This window comes from Aythya ferina (genome assembly GCF_964211825.1).
Source record: "Aythya ferina genome assembly, chromosome: 2".
Lineage (NCBI taxonomy): Eukaryota > Metazoa > Chordata > Aves > Anseriformes > Anatidae > Aythya > Aythya ferina.
In genome coordinates this window covers 21874070-21901488 of record NC_140297.1, presented here as the reverse complement: position 1 = coordinate 21901488, position 27419 = coordinate 21874070, and the positions used below count along the sequence as shown (strand labels likewise).

The following is a 27419-nucleotide window of genomic DNA, read 5'->3' as shown; positions in this document are numbered from 1 at the left end:
AGAATTTATTATGATGCAAGAAAATTATGCAGAAAGATTCACACAAAAATCGTATCTGTTGCTAAAATACTGAATTAAGACATTTTATAGTTCTTATATAAAGTTTTAATACAGTTTCTAGTTGTTAATAGTATTGAAGAGAAAACAGCTTTTCATTTTTAAGGCATAGTTTAAAACCTTTCTATGGACAATACCGGTACAGTTTGAACCTCACATGATGCATATAGCAGTGCTTTGGATGAAAACTAGAAATTCCAGGTGTCATCATGGTGGTAAAGGAGGGTACATGGAAGAAAAGAAGCAGAGTAGAGAAGGTGAAAAGAGAAACTTGGGGTTTATCAGCACCAAGACAACTAACAAAACCAGAGAAACAGGATATTAACAGAGACAGAAATATAGATGTATGCTGAGTAGAAAACATTTTGATCTTGATAAACTGTGAGACAACTTACTATGGAACTATTAGGAAGGAATTGAAACTACCTGTGAAATATTAACTTGAAGTAAGGTAAAGGAAAAAAAGGAAAAAAATATTACAGTAACAAGCAACAGAATCACATTTACAGAAGCCATGGTTAGCAGCTGCAAAAACAGGACAACAAAAATACCTTCTTTACTAGGTAGATAATTTCACAATTTTTCATTAGTCAGGAGTCAGAGTTTTCAAACTAGAGTCTCTTTTAGAAAGATTTTTCAAAGCTCAACTTGGTTTTGGCCTACTATTTTCCAATAAACAAAAGGTTCCTCCTTGAAATATTTCTTATTTTATCTTTATTGTTTTTACTGATCTTCTGGTTTCCATGCCAAATAACTCAAGTATAAATGAAGGCAGCTGAAAAAATGGATTATTTGGATTTATAAGTAATCTGTAATGAATGAAAACACAGTGGCAAAATCTGTACTGGTCTCGCCTACATGCATGCTTGAGAGATGAAATAATAGCCAAATTGCCCAAGCTGTCACCAAGAAAGCAGTTATTTTTTACAAGGCAGAAACTGGAAAATTTTGTTTTTAAATAGGTTGGAGAAACTCGGGAAGGAGGTAAAATAAAATAATTAAAGTAACTAAGAGCAAAAAATGATCTGTCTTTGGTAGTTTATTACCATAAAGATGAGTACTATGAATTTGTGTTATTCATGTAATAAATCCCTTATAGCCTGCACACATGCACGAACCAGACAGAACCTGGTTAGTGATGGGCACATGAGTAATCCAGCTATAAATATATTCTCATTCTTACTTTTGTGCATTGTCCCACTCTACCTCTTCTGAGGTACGTTTCTGCTAGGCACGTTTCTTTACCTGCACACATCCCCTTCTGCTCCAGATCTGCGTTTCATAGTGAGGAGATCAATAGCAGACACATGTTTACGAAACTGTTTTTTACTTAACAGTTTTCACCAATAGGCTGCTTGTTCAAGTGCAGCTCAGTCACTACTAAAAAAGCTCTCAGTGCTGGAGAGACATGCAAACACTGGAACAGGTTTGGTGGTTTCAGCACAGTTTGAAAACACAGATGTGCCCACCCTGTAAAACCTTCAAATCAGTCACACTTCTGAGTAATTTATCAGTTTTTCTCTGCTTTAGAGAACTAAGAGAATGTACAGCCATTCTCTCTGATAGTCTTTTCCCCACATGTGTACATCTTTGCCCCATAAAAGCAGATACTTAAAGAATAGATTTAAGGCTTAACAGGAGCCTGTTGGAGACTGAGAAGTTGTACTCTGTCTTATTGGGAATAAAGAAAAAAAAAAAGTTATTTTTTACTCAGGTTATTTTGCTGCTGTACCCAATTTCATACTATGTGACTTTTCCCTACCCAACATCAACACTGTACCTAAATAGGGACTAAACTAATTTTTATGGCACCTGAGATGTTCAGGTAGTCTCCCATTCAAGTGAGTTGTCCATGATTGCTAAGCTTCCTATATCACATATATTCAGCTCAGAACGGAGAAAGCAAATTCAAGAAATACTTTTCCTAAATAATTCATGCAATTCTGCCATGTCATCATTTACTGTCTTTTTAAGGAAAACTGCAGTGTTGCTTATAGAAATTCCTTTCTGCTTTGGCCATATTTCCCAGAGAGGAAAAGCTTGTAAGTCAAGTAGCTATAAATAAGAAAGGGTAGAAGAGGCACCAGGCAGTCTTCTGTTAAAACAGAAAATAATGTTTATGTTTCTTACAGGGGTTATTTACAGTGATAACTGAAAACATTTAATTTGCATAATGAACATACTGACATATTACCTTTTGATGCATCCAGGGAGATATAATGAGCTGAGAAGCCTTCAGATGAAATACTGTGATCAGTCACAAAGAACAACGTCATCATGTTGCCACCACTGGTGAGTGATGGTGGAATTGATCTTCCACAGTACCTGCAGCAAAAAGAAGAACCAAATTGAGAGGCAGTGTTTTATGAAGCACCTGTATTACTGGAAGAGGATTCATCTTTCACAAAAAGTTTGAAGAGTTACATGTACACAAATGCCTCCATTGAATGATAGAGATCCCAGCTATATACCCCGTATCATGGGGCTAAATAGTACGATACACAGACAATGACAGAAAGCTAAGTTATGTGACAAAGTAAGAGGAAAAACCGCTTGTCAAGTTGTCAAATCTTACTGAAATTAGTCCATGCTGTGCCTACAACATATTCTACTCTTTTGTAGGAGTCAGAGTAGATATCAAAAGAGTAAGGCTGCAAAATACTCTCCATTCTATTATGACAGTCATTTGCTCCTTATTTTTCAAAATACTGCCATGTCAGCCAACTACTTTACAGTCCATAGGTGCTGCTCAGTACCTTGCTCATGTTCAGATGTTCTTGAGTTCTAGATTGGCAAGAAAATCCTGTATATATTCCACCTGTTGAAGGGGGCAGGGGAGGGGGACGGGAAGGATTTGCCAGCCTTTTCTTCCATAATATAACATTAATATGTTATAACAATTAATAACAATATAACAGAAGAAAATGAAAACAAAATCCTATAAAACAATGACTTCCATTTAGTGGTATAGTTTTTGCTGACATCCAAATGTACAATCTTGTAAGTTATCTTTATTTCATTTCTGCAAGTGTCTTTTTGTGGGCACAGATATATTAAAGCTTTTGAACTCATTTCCAATGAATCAAAAATGTTAATGGAGCTGGACAAAGGGATCAATTGAATCCTCTCCTTAAAAAAGCTGACCTCTTGACCTAAGTCAGTTTCTCTCAGTATAGCATTTATTAAATGTGGTTCTCATTCCCCGGTCAAAGAAAGGAAGCTGCCTTTACTACATGAGGGAGGGGGATTGCTGTTAATGTTTCAGCAAAGCAGAGCAGTTAATGTATACTCAAAATTTAAGGCAGCAAATTGGATAGAGAGATCTACAGAGCAGTGTACATTCTACAGTAATAAAATTCTGTATGCTAATGGACATATTCACCTTCCCAATTTTTGCATAGTGCTGTTGTCATATATTTCAAGATAATCATTTCTGCAATTATAATCAAATGCCAAATTAAATGAAGTGAACGTCAGACGGATAAGGTAGCCAGGTTGAATGTTGATAGTCCAGGTACAGTTAATACCATGTGGGTAGACATCTGGATGACCAGGACTTGTAATGGTTCCTTCTTGTCCAGTGAGAGACTCTCCACATACTGTAAAGATTTAGAGCATCAAGTTAAATGACACATTAATTCAACATTGAGGCACCTATAAAATTGGTTACTTTTCTTTCTGAAATGTCATGGTCTTTTTTGCCTCATGAATGCTACACAGTGAAACATTCAGAATTTATCTCCCATTATAACTTTGCAAAGCTTGATGGGCCCTTGTTTTCAGCCTTACAGGAAAATCTGGACTATACCAACACTCTATACACAAAACAAAACAAAAAACTTACCTATATCTAATGGCCAGTACTCAGCTCTGAAGCCAAGGTTGGTAAGAGAGGAAGCGCTGAATTTAATATAGAGATTGTTCCGTGTGGATTGCACTCTGGATGGTACAGCTGTTCCACAGTATGTCTCCAAAAGAGGAGAGTCTGTGTTGTTGCCATCTCTGACCTGAAGAACAGTATATTCAATATATCCCATACAAAGTTCTATGGTATTAAAGTTGTAAGCATAAATGAATTCATAAGAATACTATAAAGGACATCCTTAGTAAATCACATAGTTCTGCGTTGGTGGAGAGGAATATGAGAAGGAACACACAGATAAGAATTTCTTAAGGTTATTCATAGTACGTGTGTATTATCCTTTACCTCAACGTAGTCTGAGTCACAAGTGCTTGTATTTCGAATGTCAAAGTCGATAAAGTTAAGAATCACCACTTTGCCAGCTGGCTGGGAGATAATCCACTCACAGGTCTTTGGGTGAGATGATACCCTGGGATAATACGGTGAATGGATAGTGCCTGCTCCAGACAGGAAACCTCCACAGGCTGCCAACAGACACCAGGAATCAGAAGATGTGATGAATGCTTTCAAGGAATGTATAATCGTGTCTATCAAATATCACTATGGCATTACAAGAAAACCACCCCTTAAAGCCTGTGTTCTCACAGAGTCTACTGTGGGTCATCCAGGTAGGATTAAGAATGTGTTTAAAAGAAAGTATGGCTGTAACTATAGCATAAATGTGTATATGCAAGAGACCAATTTAACTCTGTCCATGAAAACTTATGGATTTGACTTATTTCTTTCACACACTTAGACAGATGTATTTGTGATTAAGAACTAAAAGACATCACAAAAAATATAAAGATTTAGGCAGAATTGTAGCTATCTCATCTTTGGAATGTTAGTGCTAAGTGACTTATTGTTAATAGAAAAAATGGGGAATACATTTCCAAATATGGTAAAGTGCCTACCACGGACCTAGGACAGACATCATCTGTGCATTTCTAAAAGTAGTGATAAATAAATAAATTGACTTTTTCCCCTTTCTTTTGAAGTTTGTCTTGTACCCATTATATGGATAATATAACACAGGAATGACTGAAAGTGACCAAATTACAGATCAGTTCACTGTGCAAGTCACCAGTTCTTCTTACCAACTTGATAAATGGCCCTGAAGCTAGCTCGCTGCACAGAAGCATCAGATTTGAACTTGATCCAGAGACTGTTGCTGGTAGAAGTGATTGGAGACGTAAGTGTACTATGACAGAATTTGGTAATTAAAGAAGACATCTCACTGTCACCATCTCGAACCTAATCATCAACAAGAAAAAAAAAAGAATTATGTCAGATCATAAAAGTCTTGGGATTTGATATCTGGCTAACATTATGATCTCACAAGAACTGCTAAATAACAAAAGGAGAAACTATTGTACTGATTTATAAGAGGGGTAAAGGGCCACCACAGTAATTGGCACAAGTGACTTATGGGAACTCAAATGAAGGATTGGATGATTGGCACAGAAGGCACACAGACACTACTGTCACAGGACACTAGGATGAAACAAATTTTCTCTGTGAATCACAGTTTTAGCACAATTTGGGCATGTGCTTCCAAAGGTGACATCTTTAGTATTAAAGGGGCAGGTCAGGTGCTCACCAGTGACAACTATGAAAATTTTGCCAGCACTAAAACCCTGCTGTGGAAAAAGAAGAGGATTTGTGATTTCCTTGCTCTGGCCATGAAGTTTGTAATGACTTTTCAACAGCACTTCTCTAGAAAAATCACATCACACCTGTACATCAACACAGTCAGGCAGCTCAAGAACAAAAGATGCAACTCTGAGTCCCACATGCAGTAAAAAGGTATACTGATGTCTTTCCATTTTTTGTCCGAAGGGTCCAATGCATGAAAATGACAGTGAAACTGTATCAGGGAATCATTTCTAGGTTCTACCATTTACACTGCTACTGCACTAACCTTAATCAATTTTCCAATCAAAGGAAAAATGTACCTGGTATACTATCTCAGAAGCTGATTACAAATCATGATAATTAAGGGGACGTGCAGGAAAAGAGATATTTGTATTTCCAAATTTCAGGACCTGAATCCATAGACTGTGCATAAGAAAAAATAGTTGCATCCAGAGCTTGCTCAGCTTTGGCCATCTCCCCTGGTTAGACAGCTTTGTGACTCTAACAGATATTTTAAATTTCCCTGGGACCTAAGTTCCAGGTGACAGTCGTTTTGGATTTACAGGGGAGTAACAAAGATCAGAATTTGTGTTGGAATGTTTACAGGATCTTTATACAGAAGTGAAAGTTTCCAGAACTACAGTTTGCATGAGTTCACATTTTTTCTTGACCTGTTTCTGCTTATATTTTTGATTTATAAAGTCCAGTGAGTAGTGATAAAAGTAACAGGTTCTCTAACTATGTGAATAATGTCTCATATTGCCAGCTAGAAGGATGGCAAGGAGAAGAAGCTGGCTTGCCTAACACCTTACCTCTGCAGCATTATGTCACAGCCTTTCTTAAATAAGAAGTTTTATTGTGTCTAGTTTCTTATTGCAGACCCCTAGTTCCAGGCTGCTCCTTCCTTAGTAGAAGAATAAACATCCTTCCCTGAGCAAGTGTTTGTGAGCTCTGTCTGGCTCAGTGGAAACTGCAGATTTCCTGATATCACCAGGAATAGGAATAATCTGCAATTTTTCAAGGTGACAAAACAATCGTCAGAAAGTGATTTTTAAAGTAACTTAAACATCCAAAATCTATCTCCCTACTTGATCTTTATCATAAAGCCCAATGAGACAATATTTTAGAAAAGTATATGTGGAAAATCAGGCCTTGAGAAAGGAGCACGGTACTTTACTCATAACCACATTTCCTGCGTCAGAAAATGCTGGCTGTGTTTCTCTGCTCTGGGCTGAGCAAACTAAGGGAGAGGGAAGGGGAAGAGGTGTTGAGATAGACAGAAATACAGGAAAACTGAACTGCTTGTGACAGATCAGCAAACAAGAAGGTAAATGCCTTGCTGAATTAATACAAACTGATTGCATTTAACAGAAATGGTTTTGTTTCTCTGACTGCTGTGAATTTAGCCGCTGTTCTGCCAGCAATTAAGCAAGAGGAGTACCAGGCCAAACAAACAAAAGCTGTCTGTTTTCATTAAACACACTTCCCCTCTCATTTCAGAAATTAATTACACTTCATTCCAACCAAAGTCTCTGGGTTAGAGGAGGAGGGACGGGAACGATGTTAGCACAATAACAAATCTTTTAAAAACAGATTAACTAAAGGGAGCTCACAGGGGCCTATGCTGCTCTTGGTCAGAAAGAGCTTAAGCATAAAGCCACGTAACCGTGCAGCCCCACAGTGCCATGCTGCTCCTGTTATAGCCGTCTGTAAGCTCAGCCTTAGCTCTGCTGGGCCTGGGGCCAGGGCAGCTCCCTCCAGAGCCTCCCCACCAGCCACCAGCTTCCCTGCGCCTGGTTTAGCCATGAGGGTTGGTGTTGCATTGGTTTTATGTTTGTTAATCTCCCTGAGGTACAACTGCAGTTTTGTACAGACGGCACTAAGGAGCAGCCATTCCATGTAGGATGAGGTATTTATGATGTCTTGCCGTATGGCAAGCTGGGATGTGACACAGAGGAACACGGGGATGGGGTGGCAGGACACTGGGCACAAACTGGTAAGTAAAATCCCACCAGAGCTCGTCAGGCCCCAAAGGCACCACCAGGACCTGACCAGACTTTCCTGGGGACTCCTCCACTCTGCCTAGGGCCCAGAGCCCCATTTCAGCTCCCAGTGCTGTCAGCCCCTGCCCCATCACGGCTGCAGCAGAGCCAGGCTCCAGCTCCCAGCCATGGGCATCCCCAAGCCAGACCCAACCATGAGTGCACATCCTAGCCCAACCTTGGCTTGCTCCTTTCTCCCAGTGTGATGCCCATCACTCAGGGCTGCCCCACATTGCCCTACTCCTGGCTGGGGTGGTGGGATGGGCTCTGTTGATATGTAAATCACATGCTTTGTTTCTGCACTGAAACCAAATTTTCAGCATAACACCATGAGGCACTGGAAAATGCCTCATAGAAGCTGTGCCATTATTTCTATTTCTCTTGTATTTGGCATGTATTTACCTATGGTCCAAACTCCATATTAATCATGTCCAGCTGATTAAGAATTAGCATTAGTATTATGCAGGAAGATTTTCTTGTTCTCTTATCTTCATTCTTTTAGCCCCTGTGACTTTTGGACCCTAATAAATCGGTATACTTAATCCTTTGATTAACACCGGTCTCTGTAGTGGCACCTGAGACAGAAATTATGCTGCCTTTCTTTGTACACACATGTAATTAACATTTCATATTAACTGCTTAAGAAAAGTCACCTCAATATAATTCAATGAGCAATCGCTGTGACTCTCCAGCTCCATATGGGTGAAGTTGAGGTATATTTTTTCATCTTCTGGTTGTCTGATAATGTAGATACATTGTTGGTTGTTGATAAAAGGGTTAGGCCAGAAAGGGGACGTGATAATCCCTTCACTATCAGTGTAGTTTCCTCCACAACTTGGATCTGCTATATTAAGAACACAAAATGTTAGTTGAAATATTCACAACCATAAGAACTCTTCCAGTTTAGTGTGGCTCTAAGCAATGACTACAAATCTAAGAGACTTTCTGTATTATTAAATAGTAAATGTTAATTATGTCCATGTCCTGTTGGCTATATCCTGGGAATGTCACAGGCTAAACTTCAGTGCTGAAATTTACTTACCAGGCGATGTTGTATAGACAATGTGGAAACCTTTATCAGTAACTGAGTCGTCAGAGTGAAAATGAATCCAGGCATATGGACCAGTGGTTTGGAGTGGGGGTGGAGATCCAGTGCTACAGTATTTACCAACAACAGGGTCTTGTGGAAGAAGACCATCTCGAATCTAGACAGAACGATAGATCACTGTTTAGGATTATCAGATGTGTGCCAGCTCTGGACAGTACAAACACTCTTAAAGTTACATAAAGGGGCCCAGGAGATAGCGTGGATGGTGGAAGCTCATATGAAGTTTCCTCCAGACACACAGAAAGTAAGATATAGACCTACCAGCATAGCTGTGAGGGTTCTTCTAGGAGTCATCAAGGGGTTGTGAAAGGGAAAGAAAGAATCAGGAGATCTAATGCTGAAGTGTTTCCCTGAAATCATCCCCTGCATGGACCAGTTATGGAATATATGCTACTCCAAACTATCATCTTATTCTTGTGAGTGGGCATTGGTGAATTCTGTAACCACTGCTTTTCACTTGAGAGAAAGTCCTATGCTCACCCATCAAGTCATAGACTGCACTATAATAGGAATCTATTAATCTTAGATACCTTCCCGTAATAGTTTTACTTAGGCTGAACCTCTGTGGCTTGACATTCTGCTAGCAGTCTGGAGACCAAGCTTTGCAAGAAAGTGAAAGCTTCCCACCAGATGCTTGGTCTTACATCCCATCCTCTCTAGTTGTAGGACTTCCACTGACTTCAGTGGAGTGGGATTTCATCCTCTTTTTGAATCTGAGTGCATCAATGGCTGGAGTTAAGTACAAATGAACATTTCTACCCAGGATTTATATTCAAACAGTCTACTTCTGTACATACAAAAAGTTTTGAAATATCTTGTTTTGCAACAACATTGCCATAAAATGATGTCATAATCCACAATTAAACTTTACCTCTAAATGGTCATAACTGCAGTTTTCATGGTGTTCTAGGCTTAGTGTGCCAAAGGCAAAAGTGATGAGGAGGCCAGGACTGGTTGAAATGGTCCAGAAACAGTCTCTGTTTATAGGATAGTTACCAGGGTATCCTGGAGAGGTTATTGAGCCATAAGTACCTGTCAGCTCACCACCGCATTCTAACAGGAAAGAAACATGGAACAACACAGTCATTAACACTGCACATCAGGTCAAAAGCTGAATTGTCAAAAATTTCAAGATCAGGTAGCACTTTGGAATTCAGAATACATTCAGAAACAAACAAAAAACAACAACAAACAAATAAACCAACAGGTTACTTTTTTCTTTACATTTTATAATTAATTTTACAATTCAATTATAAAAAAAAATATATATATATATTTCCTCATCTGCTTTGTAAAAGAAAGATTCTCTCACAGTTTTAATGGAAGTATCTTTAGGAGAGTGGTCAAAAGCTTTTGTTTTAAAAATAGAATACACTATGCTATCTATGATATCTAACAATGTCATTTAAAAGAAAAAAAAATAAAAGAACATTTTAATTATTGTTTCTTAAAATAAAGAAATAGTTTCCACCAGAATTTTCTATATTTTTTTTTTCTCTGATATTTTCAGGACACAACCCAGTGCACAGTTTTGTTCCTAGATGGTTCTGTACAGAACAGTGAAGTGAGCTTGATGCTGCACAAGATATATTTAGGCTTTATCTCTAGAAATGCACTTCCAGGACTCGTTTCACAGAATCACACAAGTGGTGTTACCAAGAATTCAAGCAGTAACAGCCTGCAAATCATACCTAAAACATCACAGATAATTTGAAATTAAATTTCAAACAGTTTGATCCTATAATGTTTGGAAAACATTATTCAACCTCTTTATCCTCCTGTAAATTGTCAGTGGAAATAAAAGGGTAACATGCCTGCTCAATGTACTAGAAACTTCTGTGAGAAAAGAGAATTAATCAGAAGAATGTCATCTCCAGGATTATCTGTTCTATAGGGGATTCCTCACAGGGGGCAAAAAGCAGCCTTAAAAACTAGCAGTACATTATTCATGCAGAGGCCTAAAGTTGGAGTTTAAATAGCTTAAAATGACACGTGTCTAAATTTCAGCCTCATTCCCTAGTAAAATGTCCTATTGCTCTTAACATTTCCTGATTAAAGTAAGTAAATCATTCATTTTGCTCCAAAGCTGTGAACACATTAAATTACCTGACATTTCATCAAACTTACCAGGATCTCGAGATTCCCACTGAACAGTAAAACCTCCATCTGTAATGGCGTGATTTGCGTACAACCAAAAATAAAGGGAGTTGTGGGAACTGAAAAGCTCTGTGGGAGGTGTGGAACCACAGTATTTTCCCAGCATGTGCATTGATGCTGAAGCCCCATCATGGATTTGAAGGAAGTCAGAGTTACAGTCATTACTTGCCTTCAGTTGGAAGACCGGGAAAGTAATACGCAGAATCTAACAGGAAGTAGCAAAACAAAAAAATCTCTTTTTTTGCATTTGCTAAAATAGTTTATGCTGTAACTCTGCATAGGAAAGATTTATTTGTTCATGCAGCTGTGAGAATCTATTCGCTTTGGAGTCATTATGTGATTTCCTGAAAAATTCCGGGATAGAAGAAAATATTATGGAATCTTAAGGATCAAAAGAAAGGAGAGAAAATCAGAAAGAATTTGGACAGGGAAGTTATCTGGAAACAGCATTATTCCTATAAACTAATAATTGATATCATTTGCCTGTGTCTGCTACATGGTATAGTTAGAAAGGCTTGAACTTTAGCATATAATACTTTATTCCAAGTTTCCCATGGAAGCTTTCTCATCAGATAGTTAACATTTCTCATCCTTTCTATGATTGAAAATATTGTCATGGGAGTTAAAAAAAAAATGATCGTTCTTTTTTAAAAGTGATCTTTCTTTTGCACATATAAAATCAGTGTATTATGAACCTACTCTAGATAAATAGTGACACGCACAGCTTTATGTAAGTTCAGATTCCCTGCCAATGTGCTTTAATGCAGTTCTACTGAAGACAGCAGTAGTGGCTCTAAGGCTTAAAGCTGAGGATATGTCACATACATATAATGCTTTATAAAACACTTCCAGCCATTAGTTTATAAAACAACTTATTTCATTCTCATGCAAAGTCAAAAATATATTCAAAATATAGATCCCTTAATGTAGGTTAGACGATATTGGAATGTGTGACATGAAAATGGCCACATTTGCTCTGATGAACTGAGGGGTCCTGCAGAATGAAGGTTTCTTTATTCTGAACTCTTTTTTTTACCTTGTTGGGATCAGTGTGAATAACCCAAGCGCAGCTGACCCCAGTATCGTACCGCTGGCTGCTTGGGTTGTTTGGGTAACTGAAAGTCCCCCTGGAGCCTGAAAGATATCCTCCACAAGCTGCAGAAACAGAAAAGTAAATGGATTAATTTGTGCTGTCACGGTAAAAACTTAAACAAAACCAAACTTTTAGCTTTGGTTTCCTGAACATTTAAAACAAGAATGAAAGATGCTTCTATGAAAGACTTCAGAATTTCCTCTGAAGTGGAATGATATCATAAAAAATGAGAAAAATTATTCCCTGAGAGAAAAGTAGTTCCTGGAAAAAGAATAAAGATCTTTCAGCAGGAAAATGTGAAGTCTGCCAAAAGTTGTTGATTCTGTCTCAGAAAACTATCAGTAAACCAGTTGGTTTCCAGAAGACTAACTCGGGATTAAAATCTTCAGAATTTCCACTGACACTGAAATGACATTTTGAAGCTCACATGATATAAAATTGTCTTTCCCAGTAGTCGTGCATCAGAGAATGTATCCTTCAGATGTTTTATATATCCTTTGGGGTCAGATTTCTGGTTCTGATATCACCTCTTATAATATACCGTGGTCTATTGACCATGTGAACTGGGAATCCCAAACAGCTACAGAGAAATATGTCCATAAAGAACCCAAAATACAATGCACATACAGCTGTGGTATACAAGAAGCAGCTGTAGATTAACATTCAACTGACAGCAAAGAAATACTCAATTATCAGCGAACTGAAATGAAGTATTTTGTATGAGGGAATGGTAAAAAGAATATAATTTTCTTTGAAGTGTCCGTCTAAAACATCTCACAATTTCTCAACAAGATTCATAATTATCATATCATAGAATGTATTATTTTTACTTTGAATAAGAACTAAGAAAGACTGATACATTATAATTTGTCACTGGATATAAAATGGTTCTCTATTCTTCACATTTTGAATGGTTAAATATTTTTTCCACATATATATTCCTAATAACAAAAAATTACTGGTTATACATATAAAGAAAGCAGAAAGAGCTTGAAGTAGCTCTAATATAGATCAGATTTCATGGTGGCTCAGTGAAATTTAACATTCTGTATTCTATAAAAAGTTAATCTGCTTTTTTCACATCAGTCTGCAATACATAGGAGCCATCTGATAGATGGATGCCACAGAGACACTCACTGGAATGCTATCCTGACTTTGTTTAATCAAAATTAATGGCATAATAATCCCCCTCCCCCAAAAGAAAAAGAAGAATGCATATTCAGAAGAAATCCTACAAGTAGGAACACTGTAAAACTCCACGTTCCTAGTTTCATGGATAACATTTCTTTCATTACATTTCTGTTTTGAAAACCTTTTCTGGCTTTTCATGTTAACTAAAAATATCTGGACCTCTCAGTTTTGCAACAAATGAAATTGTATGCACAGAAGAAAAACATTACTACATTCTCTTGTAAATCTGTTTCCCTTATACCAAACCCTCTTTCTTACCCAGCTTACCAGACCACTTATCAGGAACAGCAATCTGATTTTAGGATAACTGGAGGCTAGTCACAGCCAGTAGGCCCGCAACTCCAGTGTTCCTCTCCTATTGCTAAACAAAGCAGCTATAAAGAAAAAAATGTGGAAAACTCTAACTCCAAGGGACCAGAACCTGTAGTCCACCAACATTAGCCTTTTTCTCCAGAGGAGGGTGTCCTGGACATACCTTGCTGGGCAGTCTGGCACTGTGGTCCTGTCCAAGCACTGGTGCACTCACAGGTGTAGCTGTTGATCCCATCAGTGCAGTTTCCCCCGTTCTGGCACGGGTTGCTAGAGCATTCATCAATGTTTTCTGTACAATTAGGGCCTGTCCAGCCTGCATTGCACACGCAGAAATATCCAAAGATCGTTGCCTACAGGTATAAACAAATGCAATAAACTTAATGATCATGAATCACATAGAAGAATCAATGCAGTTGGTAGAAACACTGACATTTACACTTACTTTATGTGGAGATATAAGAACAAAGAAATAAATCATTTGGAGTTTAATGGCCTTGATGGTAAGTGGTGAATACCAACATAAACCAAAAGCCTAATCAGATTATCTAGCTGTTTGCTGTTTCTATCAAGTTGTTTCTTTGCAGAGTTCTTTCAAGGTACTTTTTAGAAACCCAAAATCTGTATTCATTTAATCATTCAGGAAACTGTTTGCTTGGTTTTGAAATGATCATCCTAGACACAAGTTAATGATATTATGTAAAACTTAAAAATAGCAAGCCAAGATAACAATGGTTTATAAATCATTCCTCTCAAGCCTGTTCTCTTAGAAGTCTGCACTGTAGTTATGTGGATGTTACTTTATTTTTCACCCTGAGGGATGTTAAGTAGGAACTGTTTCCCTTACTTCTTCGTATTGTTCCTGTCTTTTTTCCCATTTCTTTTGTCTTGACCTTTACTACTCCTTGTAATCAAGTCTTTCCGTATCTGTAATTGTTTTAGTTTCTTATGCCCTCTTTTCTTGTATTTGTTGTTTTCTAGGTATACTTCTTACAGTTAAAGCAGATTTTGATATTCCATGGCACATGCTAACTGCCAGCTTTGATGTCCCATAATCAATGTGCTATATTCTTTATTTCCTTGTACATTCTCTGATCACATCCTCTGTGTCCTGAACAGAGATTTTCACTATTATGGAAGAGGATTTTTCTGTGTATTAAAGGCTACAATAATATTTTAGAAAATAAAAAGGTGCTTTCTGATCTGCATTGCCTGGTATTTAATTAACATTAAATTTTATCTGTCATTACACTGGCCAAATATAGCTCTGATGTACCCTATTTTATTAGACGCATCAAAATCCCATTACTGAACTATCTGACTGTGTCATTATCTTTAAGTAATAGTTTGCAACCATGATTGCTTATAGTTATATGTTAGGATAAATTTGAGGGAGTACATAATTTCTTTTAATAGACTGACTAAAATAGTTTCTAAATAGTTAGAAAAAGTAGATGAGATCTGGGCACAAAAGGTCCTTTAAATAGCTGAGCGAAAAGACAACAGGTACCCACAGAAATGAGTGAGGAATGCACAGAAGAGGGTAAGAGGTGGAGTGGGGAAGAGGGGATCATCTCCTTTAGAACAGAAAATCATGAAAGGGAAAGGCGAAAACATCATATGGCCCATTTCCCCCTGATTCCCAGAATCATCGAAAGAAGGATATCTGTAGAACAACATGGACAAACAAGATCAGACTCTATTTGAACAACAAATTTACCATTTGTTAACATTTCTCCAAAATCATCATAATAAGTATCTTCCAGAACAGAAATACCAAAAATCCTCAGATCCACAGTACTAACTTCCCTGAGCACAGCAGGGAGACTGTGAGGAGTCAAGCACTTACCACGCACTGACCATTTGCACAAGGGTTTTGCAGCTGACAGGTATCATTGAGGGGAGAGCATCCGTTTGGCCCATATCCACTTCCAGTGTACCCAGATGTGCAGGAACAAAATGGCATTAGTCCTTGGGAAATCAGGCAAAAACAAAGAGACTAGTTCAGTCCTTGTTAAAATGACAGTACCAAACATTACAAGACAGTTCCTTGATATTTTGAAGCTGAGCCTTTATATATGCCAACTTATTTGATCTTTTGGTACTTTCCCCGGTCTTTGCCTGGTCTGATCATGAAAAGATCCCTGTTTTTTGTACCTGAGAGTCTAAGGTAAGCTTCCTGGGAAGTGGTGGAAGTGGTGAAAGAATACTTATAGGAAGGAGAAAAATAGTCAAAGTAGATGAAACTGGAAACCACACTGAAAGGAAATGGCGAAGATCTCCACATTTTTATGATGAAATCTGCTCTTTTGTGTGGAGCCTCAATCTGTTTCTGTCAATGTCTGTGGAAAGGCCTGTTGACTTTAGCCAACCTGCCTGTGAACTCCTCTGGGCAAGGCAAAACTGACTATGGAGAAGGGGTAGCAATATAAATATTTTGCTACAAAGTGGGTTCAAATAGACTATTTTCTTGAGATTCACACTGTTCTTACAGTCCTTACAAAAGCATCATACCTGAAACAGAGGTACAAGTTGCCATTGGATGGCAACCTCCATTATTTACTGAGCAGATATCAACCTGGGTACATGTTCGTCCGTCTCCTTCATAACCTGTACAGAGATAACTCTTAGTTAGTCTGCAACAAACTATGTTCCCTTAGCATCAGCAGAAAAACAATCGTCTGGTGAAAAAAAAAAAAAACAAAAAACACTAATTTATGGTGTAAAATCACAGCCTTTGCAGCTAAAGAGAGAAATTAGCTTTCTGGAGTAAAACCTGGCTTATTTATTATGATCCTATGTTGCAAGGATGGATTCTGATCTTAACTAAATCCTCATGTGATTTTAGAAAAGAATTATATTAGTGTTACCCAAACATAGGTGAGGTCAGAGTGAGTCCATAGGAGCTCAGGTCTCTCAGCCACCATGTGCTGCCCTGCCTACAGTTCTGCACACAGCCAGCCCCAACCACCTCAGGGCTTCCCACTGCATATCAGAGCTACCCTTGGGTTCCGAATGCAACATCTGCCTCCTCTTGGGAGGCTCTGTAGGACCAAAATGCTGAGGAACAAATGCACAGCCAGAACTGAGGTCCACTATACCACACCAAAATTCACCCAAGGCCACGTTTCTATCATGCTGATAGTCCTTCAGCCCCCAGTAATGGAGAGCCTTTGGTAACTGCAGCCTACTACCATTCAGATGGCAGTCGGAAGGTCAGTTAGAAACCCTTTTTCATGCTAGTATTTCCCATATTGATTGCATGCATCTTGTAAAGCAGTTGAAACCATAGAACACAAATTACATGGACAGAAGTCACCGCTTCCACTGTTTGACCTGTATTGCAATGGAAACACTGCCATTATAGAAAGCAGTTGGAGTGTGACAAACAATTATCTAGCCTTTTTTTAAAGGCAGACAATACATCTGATTTATGGCACACAGGACACTGTTTTAATTAAAACAGACAATGAGATTACTATCATAATTATGCAATCCCTGTCTCCCATTCATTTTTTTTTTTAAAGGAAGTACCTTATAAAATCAAAGCTTTAACACCAAAAGGGGCTACCTAGTACAAGAGAAACACATTTCAAATAATGCACCAACAGACACCTACTCTACAAAATGTTCATTAATAGCTGAAGCAGTTTAAATATTTGTGAACTCTACATCCTATATTACAGTATAGCACTGTACAAAATACAAAAATATATTTGTGCATGTGATAATCTTTATATAAAACCAGTCTACAGCTTCTTAAGTATATCATAAAGCAGGCTCAAATGTGTTAAATCTTCATCTTTTAAGTCTTTCTATAGTTCTATCAACAAAAACTTCCATTATTTTACCTGGTGGACAGAGTCCACAGTGGAAGGATCCCATTGTGTTGATACATGGAACCATTGGTGCTGTTGAGCAGCCTCCATTATTACTTTCACATTCATTAATGTCTTGGCAGCTGTGGCCATTTCCTTGCCAGCCTAAAAAGAAGCACAGGACAGACATTAAAATAGAAAACACTTGACTTTTTCATCTTCTGCTTTGACCAGAGCTTCTCCTAAAGCAGAAAAATCTGCCTTTTGAATTTCCTCTCAATAACACAAGAGAAGACCTGTCCTCCTGATAACTGATGATAATTAATACTGGTCTGCAAAATGTGTTACAAACACAACAAAGTGAAGGTATTTGTATAAGAATGCTTTATTTTAACTGTATTGTGGATATGTCACAATCAAACACAGTTTAATCCAAAGAGGAGACAATTCTGATCTAGTGAACGTGCAAAATTTGCAGCAAGGTTTTATTATAACTCTGGTTAAATCTTCAAATGCTCCTCATGTACACGTCCTATACATACAACATACCCTACTCAGAAAGATGGCTCATAGGTTTTATGGCTTGAAGGGACAATTAGATTTTTATATTACCTTGGGACAATGGGCATACTGACATGAAGCTAACCCTACACACACTGGGAAGGATTTGTCTTACCCATCCCAATCTAGTTGTTCTGGGCTCCCAGTAAAATCATTGGAAAGAAATAGGTACTTCAAGAATGCTATTCATCTGACCTGTTTAGATCTGACCTGTTTAGGATGGGATAAATCATGCGTTAGACTCCACTGTGTAAAATTATCTATGTGTTAAGTAGATAAGCCATAACCTGTAGGCATTTATTCTGTAGGATACAGACTGGAGCATTTCATGGAGTCATTCCCATATGGGAATGACACACTGCCAGTACTACCTGCTGCCACCCCCTCCCAACATAAAAGCAAGCAATGACACGGTACCTGTGGGGCAGGGGCCACATGAGTAGGAGCCGAGTGTGTTGTGGCACTGCACAGGCGGTTTCTGTGAACATGGGGGATTGGGAAGGCTGCATTCATCTATATCAGCGCTGCAGGCAGGGCTGCCAGGAGGGGACATCCAGCCAATGTCACAGATACAGTGGTACTTGGGCTGCCACAGCAAACACCACATTACACATTTAAGACAGGTAGAAGAACAGCCAAGAAAAGGGCAAGAGTTCATCTTATAAAATGTCTTCTAAACTATACAAGAGAGATCAGTGTAAGCAACCAGAAGTCAGCTTGGCTGCATGCAAACTCTTCAGTAACCTATATAATATGAAAAGATGACATTAAGTTGCAAATATACATTCTCATTAACAACAATTTTCTCTCTTCTAAACTTTACTAATGGCCAGACTCAATATTTATCTAGCTTTGGTACAATTAAAGCTAATGGGAACGCTATTGTTGACTGACACAGGAGCAGATGCTGTTAAGCCAACACTGAATCCTCTTGAAAAAGATTTCTCCACAAAAATAGGTAGAAAACAAGTGATGAGTTGTGGAAATTTCTACAAGTTGAGAAAAAAATCATTTTAGCACAAAGAATATGTGGTGTGGCTGGAATGGTGCATGGGTGTATAGGAACACTAAGGAACAGAAGCCTGCCAGGGTAGTTTTGGAGGGTTGCTCTGAGCGGAAAGAGCCAAAGCTGGCATCTTCCATCCATGCCTTTGGAGTGAACACCCTGTACCCGGATTTTGTCCCAAAAACAATTATCTGGCTTGTTGCAGAAGGCCATTCGAGTACATGCTAGCATCCACCCAGTACAGGCACTTGGACAGCTGAGGCCTGGAGTCAGTGATGGAGTCAAATGGATGGTACAGAGCACCAAGCACAGGCAGCAGCCACCAGGCCAGCAGTCAGTGTTCCATAGGTATTGCTTTTCCCAGGGAAAACAAAAACCACGTTTGTCCTTCTGAATCGTTTAAGTAATAAAATATTCCAGCAACTGAGTCCTGAACTCCCCAAGTAATGAATGGTAAGAATATGATATTTCAAATGAGACTTTGACTGTTGAAAGACTATTCCCAATCTCCCAATGGATGTAATTGTAGATCTAATACTTTCGCAAGTTTCTTTAACAAGACACAAAGCATTTCCAGTTCTTGCTGCTGTCCTTGAGACATCAGAGAGGTTATGTGGCATTTCTTTGTGCAGTGGCATTTCTCGATGTCTTTTCAGTGCTACACAGTTTTGTGGTACTCAGCATAATCTATTGCATGTTCATGCTGCCTTGCATAACGAGACTTATACATTGTTCCTTACTTTGTTGGGCTGATCCCTTTCTGCATCTACGCAGATGCCATGCTCACAGAGCATCTCAGATCCTCCTTGGCAGTCATCAAACTTCGAGGCACAGTGAGACCCATAGGTTTCTGGAGTACAGGAGCAGCTAATGGTGAAAGCAGACAGAAAAATCAATATGTTATTTCTATATAGCACTTAAAGATCATGTGTTACCATAGTAAGATAATATTCTGCAGTGTTTATTTATACGGTGTTCCTCATGAAGCCCCTGTGTATTTAGCAGTACTGACAATCCCATTAATAATCCTGCAGCCAGAGGCAAGGCTCCTGTCTAGCAGAGACTGAAGAGCCATGTGGGACTTGCTCATATCCGTGACTGTCCAGGCCCACGGGAGTATCCACAGATTTTTGTTACAATCACAAATCCAAGAAAAAGGAAACATTTAAAGTGAGACTTCAGCAGAATATGTGCCTGGAAATCCCCGTTTCAGCCAGAGAGCACCTTAGCTTTGCTTTTCACCTTCATATGTTGCTGGGTACCTAAAGCTCTACCTCTAGCAATACACAAAACTGCTTTGCCATCAAGAGGCTTGGTGCTTATCTCCTATCTATGTCTGTACACAAGGAGCATCCCCACTCACCTCCCCAGAGCAGTCCAGACATCATTCCTTGCACTCCATCCCAAAGCAGAGATGTATAAGCTACAGCTGTCACTGCAGTTTCTTTTTGTTGTTGCTGTTATTGTTTTTGTTTGTTTGTTTGTTTTTTAAACCTCCACCACTGCAGGAGATGGTGGTGTTAGCTCTTAACCCTGCAGCAGTTTCCCTGCTGCTGAGCACTCACCTGGGAGGTGGCCCAGCCAGGGCCATTCCCTCCTATCCTGCACCCAGCCCATCGCAAGGAGCAGGGCAGCCTCACACTCTGTGGGGTGACAGTGGCAGCACAAGGGTTTGCTGAGGTAGGAGGAACAAAGCTGCAGGCTGAAGGGATGCATCCCGCAGGGCACACCTTAGTCACAGCATTGCACAAACACAGTGGACCTGAAATCAGGAGCTTCTAGGCTATCAGGTGATGGTTCTCTTTTCTCTGGTCCTTTATTTCCACATGGACAAAAACTGAGTCTGAAATACAACTAACTGAATGGGATTAAAACTGCAGAAAGACTCCCATGAATTAGATAACTTTTAATAAAATGAAGGTGAGACACTTATTTCGATGCAAGTAATGTGCTGAGATGTCTGATCCCCACAGAGACATATAGCACTCACTTGGCCCTGTTCACTTGCTTTCAAGCTGGCTAATAAAAATAAATAAATAAATAAATAAATAAATACCAAATAAAAACACCTCTGTGCAAGCATTTACCTACACAGTTTGAATCAGATATTCCAGTGCAGCTGATCTGGACCTTGGAGCAATTTACTAGTATGCCATGCTATCCTTGCCATGGCGACGTGATCAGCTGAAAAAGTGTTTGATAAGCCAATTGCAGATAACTAAACTCTGCACCCAGGACAAGCGACCCAGGTGAACTCAGGCTTCAAAACTGCAGTCGCAGTACTGTAAAACTGCATGTTTATTAATGCAAGAGACAGCAAATACACCGACATCATCTTGCAAGTGCAGTCGCTCAAGCTGGGCAAGCAGAGAGTCGGCAGGACAGGGAAGCAGAACACCACCAAACGTTCAAAGTACATGCAGAGCCTCACATTCAGCTCCAAAGGACACAGCAAGGCAATCGGAGAGGCTCCAAAGGAGAAAGAAAATGACACTGTCTCCTGCCTAGTCTGGCAAAGGTTAATCCATTACCCAGTTGAAATTGCTCAGCTTTGAGAAGTCGGCCATGCTGCAAGGAGCTTTGGCCAAACTGCAAAGCAGTGCGGCGTGGCACTGCCCTGGTCCTCTCCCATTGCTACCTTCGTGTCCTGGTGAGGACCCCATTATGCTGATTGCGATGCAAATGTCTGATAGACATGGGGATTCCCATGACCTTTTGTCCAAATGATGCCATGTCCTTTTGAGGTGCTGAATCAGGAAAGCATTTCTAGAATACCTGCTTTTTCCTCATACCTCTGTGCTTTCCTGAATTAGAGCTTGAAGCTTGCACGTAAAGACTCTGAACAGGGAGTGAAGACTGCATTACCCTCCATTTGACAGTACCTGATTGAGCACTGTCCTTCACCTGGTGTTATCCCTGAGGTCTATGAGAAGTTACATATCACCATTTTCTTTATCAACAGTCCCTACTGGTGTACGTAACTGCACCAGAGCAGGACTGGGGTGACAAGGGGTGCTGGGCCCCAGAAAAACCAGCAGCAATGTTCTTACAGCCGCTGAAAAGAGCAATGTCACCCTGTTTAGGGATGGATTTAGCATCCGAGGAGTGCACAGAAATAAGTAGGACATTATGTGAAAGGAGTCTGTGAAGACAAGTATAATGGAGTTGGGGAAAGGACTGAACTATAATCCTGAGGGCATAATGCAAAAGCAGTAATATCACAATGTTTGTGACTTACAAAGAGGTTCTAGTTTCTTTGAAGTAATTGGGTAATTTGTAAAAATTACACTGGGGAACAAACTTCAGGAATCATGACCATAGAAACACAATGAAAGCAGCTGAGAAAAAGGCAGACGGTTTGTTCCCTCAAACCTTAATTTAGTCACACACCTGTATGCCACATAGCAGAGCACAGTAAGAAACGATAAGTAAAGGCAGGCTGCTTTGTGTGGTGTTTCCTTGATAAATGTCTTGCATTGAGGACAGCTGCAAGCAAGCTATAAAGATCTTTAAAATCAAAGAAAAGCTGTCAGGCAGCCTTACACACGCAGTAACATCTCAACAGGCTCTGTGTTCCTGCTGAAGTGTGAGGAGCACTGCATGAGAATTTCCCTTTTGTGAAGTTCCTCCAAGAACTGACAAAGCACTGTAAGGCAGTGTTACACCAAGCAAATATTTGTGGGGGCTAAGGCTTTCATGCTGAAGCAGGAGACAAGTTGCTTTGAAGAAAGCTGTGGCATGCTATCCAGCCTGCTTGTTCCCACTGCACAGGGAGAGCTTTGTATTATATCTGAAAGTTATTTATTTACCAGATTATTTGCCACTATGGAAAATAAGACTCAGGATGTTCAGGCTGGCTTGCCTTGTAAACGGAAACATGTTTCTTAACGAGCTGAACAAGGACTGTCCTCTGACTGGGCACAGCTGGAGGAGGGTGAGCCCCAGGAACCTCGTGTCTGTGGTGCCCAAGCACCCTTCTGGCCAGCCTGCTGCAGGCAGCATTTCTCCTCCCTTTCTATCTGACAGCACTGTGTGTTGCTTGTGCTGCTCCAGTCTCAGTGCTGCTGGTATTTCTGGAGTAGGTGAAGGCATTTCCAAGAGTTATGCAGCGTGCTGGGGATGCCACTGAACACTGATGTCCACATGCTTAGGAAGTTTCCAGCATCTCAAAGAGTTTGCTGGAGAAAAGCTCTGCTCCTGTGCTGAAGCAAGCGATGGCTTTGGAGGGCATCTGTGCCTGTGGAGGGCTTATCTATACAGTGTACTAATGATTTTGTGGCCTCTCAGACTGAAAGGAGGTGATATATAGTGCATAGATACTACATAGACTTGTTACTAGAACTTGTGCTGCAGATGGCACAGACATAGCAGTGTTTTATACAGCATTTTTATGTATAGTTTTGAAAAGTTACCTGTAGCTGCCTGGTGTGTTCACACAAGTGGCTCCATTCTGGCAGCCCAGTGCCGTTCCAGCATAAATCTGGCATTCATTAACATCCACTGAACAGAGGAGGCCCTAAGATGAAATGGAAAACCAGTTTATTTTCCAAATAACAGAGAAATGAAGCAAACCATGGAGCCAATGTTTAATATAGTTTCCAAACATACACAAACCACGGGCTGCTATCAACACAGCTTCTCTTATGAAACATTATAACAACACTCTATTGTTCAGCTGTGTTTCTGTGACCCTGATTATCAGTCAGATGAGGGATAAAATATTTCAGATGTCTGCAGAAAGCATATGGACAGCTTAGTACTGTCGGTCCCACTACTTTCCAACTCCCTAGCAAAAGGCTCCGAAAATTTTCTTTCAAACTGTTCTTATCAGGAGATGCTGTTTTGTTAGGACTGAAACTACATCAGTTTTGACACAAGTCTCAGTGGGACAATTTTCAGGCTGAGAGTTTTTGAGAAAAAGGTGGAATTTTCCATCTTCAAATGTATGTAACAACACCATTAAAGCCTTTGCCAAGAAGGTCTTTGGATTTCAAAAACCCAGAATGGGATTGATTACTTACACCCCCATTTGTTTTACTTTGGATTTCAATAAACACCATTCCCTTCCTTCATTCTCTCTATACCCTTGCATAAGCTCAACAGCAAGGTATGCAGTTCAGTTCACACTGCTCAACAAAAACCAAAGACTAATTCTCTGCTGTGGAAACTGCCAAGCATCACTGACTCCATGGGGCATCACCCACATATAGCAGTGCAGGGTCTGACCCACTGGTTGGGGCTTCAATTTTCTTGGTGTACATCAGTGTTGTTGAGAACCAAATGTGTTGCACTTAAACTAAGTGATGACTCTGTTGTGGTTGTTTTGCTGTTCAGTATATCTCACTCCATCCTGAACAATTTTAAAGTGGTGTGCTTTGTCACAATTCTGCTACATCCTTGCAGTTACAACACACATCACACATTCAGGGAGTCTACAGACTCACCTGCCAGTTGCTGGGACAGAGGCAAAAGAAACCATCCAATGAGTTCACGCAGGTCCCTGAGTTCTCACAGGGGTTGCTGCTGCAGGCTTTCCTCTGGAGAGACTGAAACCCAGCAAGAGAGCAGGCAATTAGCTTCCTTCTTATTTAGTTTTTCATCAGCATTTACTTTCAAGACAAAGTTGTAGTTTTTGTGTTTGTTTGGTTTTTTTTTTTCATTCTTTCCCTCTCACCTTTTTCAGTGAGGTTAATTTGCAAAACTTTTGAGCTCTTTCATTCACATCTGTACAAAAATATGACTTAGTATGATTGATCTTACACAGGATGACTGGCTGCAAGCACTAGGATGAGCGAAGCTCTGTAAGACATAAATATTAATAGAAACTGTTCTTCAATGGCAGGCTGTTAGTGAGTCTAGATGGAGAGTTGGTTATCTTATCTTCCTGATTTGATGGGTGACTCATCGGACAACTGCTTTTACTGGCAGGAGTAGCTGTGGCTTGTCACACGCTCATGGAGAAGCAGCTGATGGTTGAAAATAAGCTATTTCCAGCACAACACAAACTCCAGTTTAAATTCTTCAGTCTTTGGCTTGACAGATAAGTGAAGGAAGAGTTTATTTTTCCTTGGTATCTAGTTGTTATTCTTCAGTCTACAATTGTTTTTCCTTTAAGGAATGCAGGCTCCTACACAGTTTATGTTTTGTAAGAGGGTATTTCACCTCCTTTACAAACCTTGGCTTTTTTTAAACCTCCTGTTACCAGAAAAGGTTTTCCTGAGCAGTGTGTGAGAGGAAAGAAATCATTTAGCTATTTAATCATTGTAACCTTATCTTACTTACTTGGGGTCAGATGTTTCTTTTTTGATCTTCATTTTCTTTCCCATTTACTCACCTGCTCTAAGCTTTGAAGTTTGTTGTCAAGATCTGTGATCTGCAAGAGAAATGCAAATTAAGTTGTCCTTGGCATGAGAGCCACTGCAGAGGTACGTGTTGGTCTCAGGGCTGGCATGCTGGATGCCAGTAGACTAACAAAGTGCTTTCTTTGGAGTATAGCTTGTGTGTGAAACCAGGTGACAGTCAGGTTCAAATCAGATCCCATTCACTGGGATTTAAGTCCTTTAGGCAGTTCAGAAAATCACTGCTTATGAAAAGAATATGTCCAATTTTGCCTACAAAAAGAAAAACGGTCTTGTGAAGATGCACTAGGGTGTTTAAGAACATGAATATTCCAACAGGACTGCTCAGGTGCTCATGAGCCATCTGAAGGACTGAGGACTGAAGTGGGTACACCGAAAGCCCAGGAAAGGTTCAATATATCTCAGTTGGTTAGATCCACAAATAGCAAGCAGAACGTGAATCAGGGAATACCATAGACACATGTTAGGACAATTTCCCTTGGAGGTCTCAGGCTATAAAATATTTTCCTATAATGAAATGATGTCTGCACTCTAACAAAAGACAACTAAATTAAGTCACTTAAAGGATTTCCATCTTCTGTTGGAGAAAAGTCTTTAGTAGCTGGGAAAAGTTCCTTGCAGGTATTTTCTTTCCCCTGTAAATCTCTACATCCCATTTCACCCATGCAGTGGAATATCTAGGTAACATGTATAAGAACATATTTGGTCCATAGCCTCAACTTAGTGAGATTTCACTTCCATAAATGTTAGAGGACATAGTCCATGGAGACAGTGAACAGAAAAAGAATCCTGGTCATTGGAAATTATGGGAATTACAGGACTATTTCCATTGTCTCCAGAGATACCGGTTCAGTATCTCTGATGTTAAACAGACTCTGAGCTGATGTTAAATATGGACTCTGCCCCAGCTCCCTGAATCGAAGCCGAGAAATACTGAAATGCATCAGGCAACTCTGTTAATCTGGGGAATGGAAAATACAGAATGCTGGTGGAATACACGAGGGTGCAGCTCACCTTGGAAGCCAGCAGAGAAACCTGGTGCGACACGTTCTGAGAGACACCACTGGCTTTCTTAAGTTCTTGAATCTCTGCGTTACTTTCTCTCACCTAAATTGTTTTTTAAAAAGGGTAAATGTAAAACAAGCTTTGATTTTTTAAAAGCTTAGGAAAGTTTTATTCTTGCTTAATATTACTATTATAAAGTCTCTTTAAATACAGAGAGCTCTGTTCCATGCACAATTTAATCTTTTAATTACTTTATGTAACAAATTGATTACTTTACAGGTCCACAATAGGTCGCGTTCATATTAGAGTGCTAAGAGAAAAAATGTAAAATAACAATCATACAAAACACATCAAACATTTGCTAAGAAAAATTCTGAAGAAAATTAAACTACTAATGTACAAAACTGGAAACGAAGACACATTAAGGAGAAGTAACTATATCACCTGACTAAAAAGTTCTGCAAGATCTTCTTCATTAAGCTTTATTTTCCCCAGTGGTCCAGTTCTAAATTCAATATTTTTGCTGGAGCCAGCATGGAACACTAGATTACCCTGTTCTGAGGACAAACGAGGCCTGTTGTATTACGAGAAAAAAACAAAAGATAATTTAGTTACACATATCTGCCAGAAAGTAGGTAGAAAATGTATGCAGTAAAGTCATTCTGTTCCCATTACTGGCACTTAAACCCCACCATATGAATAAATCCATTTGCAATTGATAATAGCAATGGTACTTACTGTTCATCATAAATGTTTCTTTTCTGCCTCTTTTTTTCATAGTGGTTTGATTCACAGCTCAATCCAGCAAGTAATAACAATGCAACTAATAGCCCAGAAACAGAAGCAGCCCAAAGCATTGCTCTCCGCCAGCTGTCCTGAGATTGAAGTGAAACCTCTAGTGCTGAATTGTACTTTTGAGAGCCCAGGTGCCCTTTGCTCTCACACAGCTCTTTATTCACAAGGTGCCCATGCTGCTGTCTTGTCCAGTAAGGGTAATATTTATCTGAGGTATCTTAATTAAAGATTGACAGTGTGCAAATAATCTAGACACTCAGTGCGTTTTTCTCCTTTGGCTGCAGGAGCTTTGAAAGGTATTTAATTAAAATCTGCATGCGTTGGATCATCATGTCTCTGACCTTTGAGCAGCTGAGCCCCCCTGTGTCTCAGAGCACACTTG

The 27419-nt window shown here is 39.5% G+C and overlaps 1 protein-coding gene across 1 annotated transcript in view; it reads right to left on the bottom strand.

Moving 5' to 3' along the window:
• CUBN (cubilin) overlaps positions 1-27099 on the bottom strand; it is a gene marked incomplete at its 5' end in the record, with an annotated part of 138717 nt that extends 111618 nt beyond the window's left edge. Inside the window, 22 exons of the mRNA XM_084510519.1 lie at positions 2252-2382; positions 3440-3656; positions 3902-4064; positions 4265-4443; positions 5056-5212; positions 8289-8479; positions 8678-8840; positions 9615-9796; positions 10871-11105; positions 11937-12055; positions 13660-13846; positions 15343-15464; positions 16008-16103; positions 17345-17476; positions 18290-18458; positions 19619-19745; positions 23291-23394; positions 24323-24424; positions 25213-25251; positions 26252-26344; positions 26687-26816; positions 26981-27099. Of these exons, the coding sequence (XP_084366645.1) occupies positions 2252-2382; positions 3440-3656; positions 3902-4064; positions 4265-4443; positions 5056-5212; positions 8289-8479; positions 8678-8840; positions 9615-9796; positions 10871-11105; positions 11937-12055; positions 13660-13846; positions 15343-15464; positions 16008-16103; positions 17345-17476; positions 18290-18458; positions 19619-19745; positions 23291-23394; positions 24323-24424; positions 25213-25251; positions 26252-26344; positions 26687-26816; positions 26981-27099 (3157 nt within the window). The remainder of the gene's footprint in view (positions 1-2251; positions 2383-3439; positions 3657-3901; positions 4065-4264; positions 4444-5055; positions 5213-8288; positions 8480-8677; positions 8841-9614; positions 9797-10870; positions 11106-11936; positions 12056-13659; positions 13847-15342; positions 15465-16007; positions 16104-17344; positions 17477-18289; positions 18459-19618; positions 19746-23290; positions 23395-24322; positions 24425-25212; positions 25252-26251; positions 26345-26686; positions 26817-26980) is intronic.
• Positions 27100-27419: the final 320 nt, after the last annotated feature.